We start from the raw sequence: 12,162 nt of genomic DNA, 5'->3' as shown, positions 1-12,162 counted from the left end.
GATGTCACTGATCTTGATCCCGGACGCCTGATGTCAAGGGACTCAGCTTGTCCAGTGAAATGCCTCCGCAGCCCAGGCCACAGCTGGGCAGCCTCATGCTGAGCACAATTAGAAGAGGTCTGTACAGAAGGCAGCGGGAGGAGGCGGCAGACTCATGGTTTACCTCTGCAGACCTTGGTGTACAGCCAGCATCATAAAATACAGCTTAGCAAGATGCTTCTGTCAAAAATCGGATACAAATTATAGCTTAGCGGCTTCCTTGCAACAGCTGGCAAAAGTCTTAGGGATTGATTCACAAAGCGGTGCTAAGAGTTAGCACGCTTGTGAATAGCCCTTTATCACGTCTAAAACCTCTTTGCACGCGCTAATTAGTGCTCGCGCGCAAAGTCCCACGCGCAAAACTTTGCACGCAAAGGCCGGTACGTTCGAAACGTCACATCGGGTGCAACGAAAACGGCGCACCCTATGTGCCTATAAGGTCGCACTGGATGTGCCCTAAACGTCGCATGGTTACGACAATTAGGGCGCATCCAATGCGACCTTATAGGTGCATAGGGTGCACCATTTTCGTCGCACCCCATGCAACATTTCTCATGCACCGGCCTTTGCTCTTTGCGCGCAATCTGATTCAGCTTGGTGCGTGCTAACTACTTATCACCCTAGTTAGCACACCCAAAGCCTTAAGGCGTGCTAACTAGGTTAGCACCGAATAGTGAATCAGACCCTAAGAGTGCATTATTGGAGAAGAACAAGCTATGGTTACATAGCTTCAAATATTTGCTTTTTTTCCCAAGGAAAATGCAAGTAGCTAATAAAATAGAGAACATGGCCTTTCTACAGACACAGTCTCCTCCTTAGCTACAGTAGGCCTGATTTTATATGGCTCTTACAAACTGGAAAAAAACAAAATGATTCTGAAAACCTGTCCTGAATTTACTAAACACATATCTCCAGGTGGTGTTAAAACACAACTATAATCTTAAAATGACCAGAGCTTGCTATACTCAGCAATCCAAATAAGGGTTTGCACTCCTTTGGTGAGTTGGAAGCTCAGTCAATGGTGGATGGGGCCACTACAATGTAACCACAATACAGTAAAGGGAGGAGGCACTCTGAAGGTAAAACCATTAACCACTTGAGGACCGTGGGCTTTAACCCCCTTAAGGACCAGGCACTTTTTTTCCATTCAGACCACTGCAGCTTTCACGGTTTATTGCTCGCTCATACAACCTACCACCTAGATGAATTTTGGCTCCGTTTCTTGTCACTAATAAAGCTTTCTTTTGGTGCTATTTGATTGCTGCTGCGATTTTTACTTTTTATTATATTCATCAAAAAAGACATGAATTTTGGCAAAAAAAATGATTTTTTTAACTTTCTGTGCTGACATTTTTCAAATAAAGTAAAATTTCTGTATACATGCAGTGCGAAAAATGTGGACAAACATGTTTTTGATGAAAAAAACCCCATTCAGCCTATATTTATTGGTTTGGGTAAAAGTTATAGCATTTACAAACTATGGTGCAAAAAGTAAATTTTCCCATTTTCAAGCATCTATGACTTTTCTGACCCCCTGTCATGTTTCATGAGGGGCTAGAATTCCAGGATAGTATAAATACCCCCCAAATGACCCCATTTTGGAAAGAAGACATCCCAAAGTATTCACTGAGAGGCATAGTGAGTTCATAGAAGATATTATTTTTTGTCACAAGTAAGCGGAAAATGACACTTTGTGACAAAAAAAAAGTTTCCATTTCTTCTAACTTGCGACAAAAAAAAATGAAATCTGCCACGGACTCACCATGCCCCTCTCTGAATACCTTGAAGTGTCTACTTTCCAAAATGGGGTCATTTGTGGGGTGTGTTTACTGTCCTGGCATTTTGGGGGGTGCCTAATTGTAAGCACCCCTGTAAAGCCTAAAGGTGCTCATTGGACTTTGGACCCCTTAGCGCAGTTAGGCTGCAAAAAAGTGCCACACATGTGGTATTGCCGTACTCAGGAGAAGTAGTACAATGTGTTTTGAGGTGTATTTTTACACATACCCATGCTGGGTGGGAGAAATATCTCTGTAAATGACAATTTTTTGATTTTTTTTTACACACAATTGTCCATTTACAGAGATATTTCTCCCACCCAGCATGGGTATGTGTAAAAATACACCCCAAAACACATTGTACTACTTCTCCCGAGTACGGCAATACCACATGTGTGGCACTTTTTTGCACCCTAACTGTGCTAAGGGGCCCAAAGTCCAATGAGTACCTTTAGGATTTCACAGGTCATTTTGCGGAATTTGATTTCCAGACTACTCCTCACGGTTTAGGGCCCCTAAAATGCCAGGGCAGTATAGGAACCCTGCAAATGACCCCATCTTAGAAAGAAGACACCCCAAGGTATTCCGTTAGAAGTATGGTGAGTTCATAGAAGATTTTATTTTTTGTCACAAGTTAGCGGAAATTGATTTGTATTGTTTTTTTTCACAAAGTGTCACTTTCCGCTAACTTGTGACAAAAAATAAAATCTTCTATGAACTCACCATAGTTCTAACAGAATACCTTGGGGTGTCTTCTTTCTAAAATGGGGTCATTTGTGGGGTTCCTATACTGCCCTGGCATTTTAGGGGCCCTAAACCATGAGGAGTAGTCTGGAAATCAAATGCCGCAAAATGACCTGTGAAATCCTAAAGGTACTCATTGGACTTTGGGCCCCTTAGCACAGTTAGGGTGCAAAAAGTGCCACACATGTGGTATCGCCGTACTCGGGAGAAGTAGTATAATGTGTTTTGGGGTGTATTTTTACACATACCCATGCTGGGTGGGAGAAATATCTCTGTAAATGACAATCTTTTGATTTTTTTTACACACAATTGTCCATTTACAGAGATATTTCTCCCACCCAGCATGGGTATGTGTAAAAATACACCCCAAAACACATTATACTACTTCTCCCGAGTACGGCGATACCACATGTGTGGCACTTTTTTACACCCTAACTGCGCTAAGGGGCCCAAAGTCCAATGAGTACCTTTAGGATTGCACAGGTCATTTTTGTTTCAAGACTACTCTTCACGGTTTAGGGCCCCTAAAATTCCAGGGCAGTATAAGAACCCCACTAATGACCCCATTTTAGAAAGAAGACACCCCAAGGTATTCCGTTAGGAGTATGGTGAGTTCATAGAAGATTTTATTTTTTTCACAAGTTAGCGGAAATTGATTTTAATTGTTTTTTTTTTCACAAAGTGTCATTTTCCGCTAACTTGTGACAAAAAATAAAATCTTCTATGAACTCACCATACTCCTAACGGAATACCTTTGGGTGTCTTCTTTCTAGAATGGGGTCATTTGTGGGGTTCCTATACTGCCCTGGCATTTGGGGGGTGGGCAGGGGGGGGGGTCTGAGGGGTGCTGTGGGCGATCAGGGGGCAGGGGGGGGGGGGGGAAATCTGTGTGCTTGGTGCAGACTAGGGTGGCTGCAGCCTGCTCTGGTGGTCCCTCGGACACTGGGACCACCAGGGCAGGAGGCAGCCTGTATAATACACTTTGTAAACATTACAAAGTGTATTATACACTTTGTATGCAGCGATCGTCGGGTTAACATCCCGCCGGCGCTTCCGTATGGCCGGCGGGATGTTGCGGCGGGTGAGCGGAGACAGGCGCCGGCGGAGGATCGCGTCACGGATGACGCGATCGCTCCGCCCATGCCCCTACAATGACCGCCGCCATTTGTCAATACGGCGGTCCTTGCGGGGTCCACTTCCCGGCCGCCAATTGTCAATACGGCGGTCGGGAAGTGGTTGAAGAGAAACCGTAAACAAAAACTGAACCTTATCCTAATCAGTAGCTGATATCCCCTTTCCCATGAGAAAGCTTTACCTTTTCACAAATGGATCATCAGGGGGCTCTGTATGGCTGATATTGTGGTAAAACCCCTCCCACAGTGTGATGTCAGGACCATGGTTCAGACATCACACTGTGGGAGCCTTGTTGCATTGTGGGAAATAACAGCTGTTTACAGCGGTTTCCAACTGCCAAAAAGCAAGCAGCATCTCCTTTCACTGATATCACCTGCCAGCAGTAAAAATGTCACCATGTAGTAAATGTCAGAATGTAAATCAGGGAGAGGAAAGATTTTACAATGGGCAAACACTGACTATATCATTTATACATAATTATTGTAAAAATTAAGCACTTTTTTATGACATTATATTCACTGGAGTTCCTCTTTAAGCGTCAATGTACTGAGTACTGCAAAAATGAAATGATAACATTAGTGTAGGGCTTTTTTCCTGTTAGAATGAAAGCACTTGAGAGTTGCAGCCACTAGGGATTATCAATGAGATGAAAATATTTCCAAATTCATGCAGGATTATGTACATTTGTATGTAAATTTATGCAGCTTAAAAATGAACCAATTGATTTAAACCTGGGTGGGACTTGATTGGTCCATTTTCAAACTGCATAAATTTGCATGCCAGTTTACATTATCCTGCATGAACTCAGAAATATTTGCATCTCATTGATCATCCCTAGCAGCCACTATCGATTAACTATTTTTTAACCTGGGATAGAGAGATAGTTCCTGAAGTGCTGGTAAATAATGATGTATACATTTCACTTGCTTATCTCTTTTGTTTACTGTATCAAATTCCTTTCAACTGACGGCAAGTCTGCTCCAATCTGACGGCAGAGTGAACCTTGAAGGGAGGGGGAATTCCCTCACAGTGCATCTGTTAAACCTGTGTGTGTGAGAGAAAGCTCTTAGCAGCTGCCTGTGTCTCTGACTGAAGTGTCTGAAGAGAGCAGAGGAAATGTAACTTGTTATAAACATTTATAATTGTCTGTGACACCACAGCATTTCATACTTGTTTTTTTGCTTTTAGAGAAAAATGCTCTGTAGTTTGATATCCAAAAACAAAAACAATTGAAAAAAAAAAACACTGGCTGTGCATTGAAGCAGACACCCCTTTTGAGAATGATTTGTTCCAATAGAGCTAAATCCTACACACAATGGGCCTGATTCACAAAGCGGTGCAAAGTGTTTGCATGCGAGTGAAAACCCCTTTATCACGCCTAAACTCAGTTTAGGCATGATAAGAAGAAACTCGCGCGAAGCTCCCATTAAGCCCTATGGGACTTCGCGCGCGCGCGCGCTTACGCACGTACGTGCGGTAGCTTCGCGCGAGTTACAGCACAAAGCGGTGATAACTTTGCTAGTGCAAAGGTTATCACGCCTAAAGTCTTTTAGGCGTGATAACTGAGTTATCACCGCTTTGTGAATCAGGCCCAATGAATTAAAGCTTTTGCCTCTGATATTTAACATGAAAAGTAGGAAAATGTTTACAGAGCTGCTTAGACATTATTTGTACATTGTCATTTTAGAACACTTGGTTTGATGGTGTTCCTTTAACCCCTTCTTTACTGCCTAACGCCGATCGCGTGGCTCCTCCACGACCACCTAACGCAGATCGGTGTCAAGTCCAGGGGGCGGAGATTAGCGGGGATTGTGCGCATCCCCGCTACATTATGGAGCTCCGCTCCATAAACAACCTGCCAGCCGTGATCGATGAAAAACAAAAACGCAGAAAGTGCTTGTACAGTGCTGAGATCTAGTGAAAGTTGACAGATCTGACAGATTATGGACTAGTCCATCTCCTCATGGGAAAGGATCTATACAAAAATGCCGGCTGGCTTCCCTCCCAGTTTGCACACTATTTTGGAAGTTGTACTGAGCAAATGCAGTTCAGTAAGTGCTAATCAAAAAATACCCGAGAACACCCCATGAGGAGATGGACTTTTCCAAAACCTGACAGATCTGTCAGAAAAAAAATTAATTTATAGTGCAATTTACTCTGTAAGAAATGTACATTTATATGTATAGATGTTCAATTTCACTTTTCACGATAGATGTCCTTGATGGCACAGTCTGTAGGCCAGCCTGGGGCATTAGGGACTCTTGCCCAAAGACCCCTTACTGGTCAGGAACTGGTACCTATAGCAATCCTTAGCTCCTACAGCAAAGGTCACTCCAGGCTACACAGTGTTTTCTAACGCCAAAACTGCTGTTTTCAGTCTTTCAAAGCATATTTCCTACCAGCATTTAAAAATGAATTCCAATTATATAACTAGTATATAGTTTATTTAACTCATGCTGGAGTTTTCCTTTAATCCATTTTGTTATGATATGCCTTGAAGGGACCTTGGCAGTCCTGAAACACTGAACGTGTCTCAGAATATGATGGATTCATGCTTTGAAGTTCATGAATTGCCGACTCTCTTGACTGTACGGATTTACTGAGGCTCCTCTTGGATAGAGACAAGACAAATAACCAGAGGCACCTGGTGCATCCCTGACCTATTACTGTTGTGTGGTCCACTATTTTTATTGCCTGAGGAAGCAAGACTATACCTGTGAAACGCGTTGCAACATTTTGTGGAGTATACCAATAAATTTATGTCTGTTGAAATTGTCAGTTTTTGTGTCTATTTATAGGATGTAAGGCCACCACTGCCTTCCAAGCATATTTAACCATTTTAGCCCATTTTATACCCCTGGTGCCTCTGTTTACAACAAAGTACTTGTATCTAGACCTGGTGGAGGGGTATAATCCCTTTTTCCTATCTACAGAGAACGAGTTCTTAATCCTGAGTGGGGACAGGTTAATCTCCTCACCTGCCTATACAGTGGTTGCCTTAGAGGTAACACTGGTTTGTGAGTATATATATTTGTACTCTTTTATCATCATCCATTTACCAGTACATACTACACTATATTGGGCTCTCGGTGTCACTTCTTTTGTAACATTTATATCGTGCTTCTCTGCTGGCGGACTCAAAGCGCCCGAGCTGCAGCCACTAGGACGCGCTCTATAGGCAGTAGCAGTGTTAGGGGGACTTGCTTAAAGAGAACCCAAGGTGGGATTTAATTATGTTACTGGGGCACAGAGGCTGGTTGTGCACACTAAGACCAGCCTCCGTTGCCCCATGGTGTGTCTCCATGTCCCCCCTGCGCGCCGCTATACCCCCCGCAGTGCTGGCGACACGCAGCGTGTCACCAGCAAAATGTTTACCTATGCGCTGTCTGTCAGCGCCGCTAACCCGCCTCCTCCGCATCGGCGCTACCCACCTATCAGCGGGAGGGAAGGGACACGGGCGGGTAGCGCTGATGCGGAGGAGGCGGGGGAGCGGTGCTGACAGATCTTTAAGGTCTCCTACTGAATAGGTGCTGGCTTATTGAACAGGCAGAGCTGAGATTCAAACCCTGGTCTCCTGTGGCAGAGGCAGAGCCCTTAACCATTACAATATCCAGCCACTGCTGGATAGTAGAAAAGCCATGGATAGCATGAGTGTTCCAGCAAATCGGATCTGGGTTTATTGAACACTCCCTCCTATCAAGCGGCAGAGCTTGGGCCAGACCATAACAGACTATAGTGAGACATCCTGTGCCCGCGCAGGCACTAATCGATGCTCCGGGCCCCGCCTCCAGTTCACTTCTGGAATTTCAGACTTTACCACTGCGCCTGCGTTGCCGTGTCCTCGCTCCCGCTGATGTCAACAGGAGCGTACTGCGCAGGCCTAGTATAGTCTGTGCCTGCACAGAACGCTCCTGGTGACATCAGCGGGAGCGAGGATACGGCAACGCAGGCGCAGTGGTTTTCAGACAGTAATCCGGAAGTGAACCGGAGGTGGGGCCGAAGCATCGGTGAGTGGCTGCGTGGGCACAGGATGTCTGCGGGGGACCATTAGAAGCCCTGAGTAAGTTCAACTCATTTCCCCCCGACCCCCTCCAGTATTCCTTTAAGGAGGAAGCAGAGTTTGGCCAACCTGGATGCTCATCCCTAATTGCTGGCAGTATTACACAGGTTACATGGTTAGTGTTAGGATACAGACTAAACCTGTGGTTGATGTTTGCAACTACACAGATTAATGCAGGCCTTTGTAAACTAGAACCTCTGTCTTTGATTTAGTTGTAAGGACATGTGCTGAATTTGAACAGCATTATTATGGCTGTAACTACATATCTTGTGACCCCCCCCAGAAAAAAACTTTGATCCCCCCCATTGTTCACACCCTTACACGTGCCTACCCCAGGTGACCCTCATTGCCTGGGGGTCCATCTTGCATGGGTCATAAAACAAATGTGGCCATCATAATCTTCACACCCATGACAAGTGTAGCCACAAAAACACCTGATCAGAGCGAGTGAAGTAGTAGTTGAGGCTCCTCTACAGCTCAGCCCCCCCCCCCCCCCCCCCCCCAGCGGTCGCAGGGGCTGCTCCCGGCTGTTCTGCAGTTAACCTCTCTTTGATTAGAAAAAAATTGCTGTACCTCTTTTCTGAAGGTCCTCTTTTCAGTCATACACTCACCTGAAGGTGAAGAGAGTTCCCATATCCAGCATGGACAGCAGCTCTGCTTTAGACTTTGGGAAGGACAGTCGATATCGGAGAGTCTCGAAGGCCGGGATGATCAGAGCTTTCTTAGTGTTGGCCATGTCCAGCTGTACAACTGACTTCCTGTAATTAGAAGAGCAAAGACCTTACATACAATGTAAAGAGGCTTCGAGCCAAGTCTGTCCAACATGGACCTATTTATATTGTGTTGACATATTCTCTACAGCTGGTTGCATCAAATAATTCAAATCACATCACCATTTCTATTTTAATAGCAGCGGCAGAACTAAGGTAGTTCTAGATAAGTAATCAGGCTAGTATGTCGTTATGAAAATGCGTAACCAATCAAATGCTGCACTCTGAGGAAAAGGTCCTGCCCCTTTCCCCAAAAAATGTTTCCAATGTCTGTTCAGGTGATCATGTGACTTTCCTCAGACCTGCAGCAAGCGGCAGGTTTATCTCATAGCACATTTATTCACAACAAAACGTCATTGCATTAAATAGGAAAAAAACATCTGTAAGTGATACCTATTAATTTTTTTCTTCAAAAGTTACCAGTAGCAAAACTTGTGAATTGTGTTCAGACTGTATTTAGTCAGCTTTCTGACTCATCTGTGTGAATTAGAGAGATAATTACAGAGACAGATAGCTTGACTGACAATCACCTTGAAGAACAATAGACTTGCTTTATTCTGCCTGGGAAATGCTGTTTATCTTTGGCAGCACAACAGAAGCAGCAAAAACACCCTCCGAAAAAACACTGAATCACTCAAAAAAAGAAAACACAAAGTAATTGACTTTACTTCAGAATGTCTTTTCTTGCCTTATTTTAAGTATTTTTTTTACCAACAATTAAAGCAATAATGTAGCGGCATAAAAAATGAGTGAGAAGCTCACCTCCCACTCACTCCGTTCTGTTGTTCCAGTGATGAGCTCCGGTGAAGTTCTCCGCCAGCTTGGTAGAATACGTCTTTGGCTCCCAAATACTTCAGAAATTGAAAGGATCTGTACTGTGCATGCACAAATGCACATTACGGATGTGTCCCTCTTCAGAAGTACCTGAGGATGTGAATAGGTCTGATAGTCTGAAGAATGCTGGGGAAGGCCCAAGGTACAGATTTTCACCGGGGGACAGCACAGGAACCAGGGTATCTATGGAGCCTTCCGTCTCCACAGGTGAGTATCTCATAGCAAGTGCTGGCATCACATCTCACAGACCCATGCCAGCACAGTGGAAATGGGGCCTAATGGTATGTACACACTTGAAAGATAAATGAAAGATCTTAGACCAATTTTACCCACTTCCATGTAGTATGAGAGCATACTCTACACAGTCTATTCTATTGAGCTGAACTCCCCATCAGATAAAAATCTACACAAAGATGCTGTACACAAAGATGCTGTACACACTCAAACGATCAGTATCTGTAAAAAATCTTTAAAAGATCCATTCCTGCAAAATGTATTCATAGTCTCTGATATCTGCAGATCCTCATACACACCTTGTTTAACAGACATTTATCTGCATATCTGACATATCATCTGCAGATCTGAAAATCCATCCTGGTTGATCTGATCTGCAGATGAATGTCTGTTAAAGGACTTCCGAGGCCAAAATCTGCCCCCAAAATGTAAAAAAAGTTAACTACCTGCATGACTTTGTATGGCACGGAGGACGCCGTCCACGCTGTTCCGCCGGGTCCCCGCCTCTCAATATGACCCCGAATGGCTCCCGACCCCACGGCCAGGGTCGGGCTCTGCTGCCTGTATAAAGCCTGTTGCGTGGATCGGGGGGTTGGCCCTAGTGCTGCGCAGCCGCGTGGGGTTGGGAGCCATTCGGGGTCATATTGAGAGGCGGGGACCCGGCGGAACGGCACGGATGGCGTCCTCCGTGTCATACAAAGTCATGCAGATAGTTAACTTTTTTTAGATTTTGGGGGCAGATTTTGGCCTTGGAAGTCCTTTAAAGAAGGTGTGTATGAGGATCTGCGATATCATAGACTATGAATGCATTTTGCAGGAATGGATCTTTTGCAGGAACTGATCTTTTGTGTCTGTACAGCATCTGTGTGTGCAGCATCCTGCAAAGATTTTTATCTGATGGGGAGTTCAGCTCCATAGAATAGACTGTGTAGAGTATGGCTCTCATACTACATGGAAGGTGGTAAAATTGGTCTAAGATCTTTCATTTATCTTTCAAGTGTGTACACACCATAAGTGTTTTTTACATCTTGCCCAGATCAAACCTGCCAATATACTCTACAGAAGGGAAACTTCCTGATTTCTGCTTCTTTGAGTAGAGCCACATGACCTTTGAGTGAGAGAGATGGTAAAGTACAATACCCCAACAGGGTCATGGACCACAATAAAACATAACACAATCCGTCCTCAATCATTTTGAGCTTGGCTGTACTCATTGATAGTGATAAGGGAAATAGACTTTGGGAATCAACTCTCAGGTGTTGTGAAATATTTCTATTTCACCTACAGAACACTGCAAAGATAAAACGTCATATTTTCCAACACCCTCTGACCCTAGTAGTACAGAATGCTGCCACAAGGTTGTTAGCAAACCAACCCTATTTTTGTTGTAGCTTCTATTGAAATTAATTATCATTCTACCAAAAACAAGCAAATTGCCACTTAAAACAGATTCTTGGCTCACTCCACTGGCTAACTATAAAATAGAGAATATTCTTCAAGACTACTAACATTTAAAGTGACACTGAAGCAAAAATAAAAGTATGAAATAATGAATTGTATGTGTAGTACAGATAATAAATAGAACATTTGTTGCAAAGAAAAGAGTCTCATGCTTTTTATTTTTAGCTGTATAGCTTTATTTATAACATTGCATCATTCTGTTATATTTGCAGTTTAAAAAAACACACTGTATTTTGAGCTGTAGAACAGAGCAGAGCGAATAACCCTTTGAACTTTCCTGCAGTAAAACCTTATCTCACGCTGTTTCTCATTGTTTCTTGTCTATTTACAGGGAACCTGAAGTGAGATGGATATGGAGACTACCATATTTATTTCCTGTTAAACAATACCAGTTGCCTGGCAGCCCCGCTGGTCTATTTGGCTATAGTAGTGTCTGACTCATACCAGTAACAAGCATGCAGCTAATCTTGTCAGATATGACAATAATGTCAGAAACACCCGATATGCTGCATGCTTGTTTAGGGTCTATGGCTAAAAGTAATAGAGGCAGAGGATCAGCAGGACAGCCAGGCAACTGGTATTCCTTAAAAGGAAATAAATATGGCAGCCTCCTTATACCCCTCACTTCAGGTTCCCTTTAAGCTATTCAAAAAACAGGACTGAGTTCAACCCAGTTGGTCCAATAGCTCAGAGGTCTTCTGCATAAATAACAACGCAAGTGTTTTAACTCTTCCTGTACTGGAAGACAACATGAGACTTTTTTCTTTGCTACTAATGTTCTATTTCTTAGCTGTACTACACACATACAATTAATTATAACCTGAGTTTATTTTTGCTTCAGATTTGCTTTAAATCCGACACAATTTAGGAGCTGAATACCTTTGTTGCAACTGCACCGCACCTCCCACAACCTCAGAACAACAGGATCTAATAATGTGCTCAGCCCTACGGTCAACTCAAACCTTTGAAGCCAGAGTCTTGTGTCATGCTGCTCCTATGCTTTGGAACTTCCCACTTAATTAAGACAACTCTAACGCAGGAGGCAACCTGAGATGAGACATATATTCAGGCTGCCATATGTATTTCCTTTAAAACTACACCAGTTGCCTAA

General features: G+C 43.6%; 1 protein-coding gene across 4 annotated transcripts in view; it reads right to left on the bottom strand.

The window, feature by feature from the left end:
* The window catches only part of LOC137564135 (xylosyl- and glucuronyltransferase LARGE1), a 670,081-nt gene that overhangs the window by 21,973 nt on the left and 635,946 nt on the right, over positions 1-12,162 (bottom strand). For all 4 annotated transcript variants that reach the window (XM_068277558.1, XM_068277559.1, XM_068277561.1 and 1 more), the window contains exon 13: positions 8,364-8,510. In XM_068277558.1, the coding sequence (XP_068133659.1) occupies positions 8,364-8,510 (147 nt within the window). The remainder of the gene's footprint in view (positions 1-8,363; positions 8,511-12,162) is intronic.

Source organism: Hyperolius riggenbachi, chromosome 3, assembly GCF_040937935.1.
Source record: "Hyperolius riggenbachi isolate aHypRig1 chromosome 3, aHypRig1.pri, whole genome shotgun sequence".
Classification (NCBI taxonomy): Eukaryota; Metazoa; Chordata; class Amphibia; order Anura; family Hyperoliidae; genus Hyperolius; species Hyperolius riggenbachi.
This window is presented reverse-complemented; position numbering and strand designations above follow the sequence as displayed.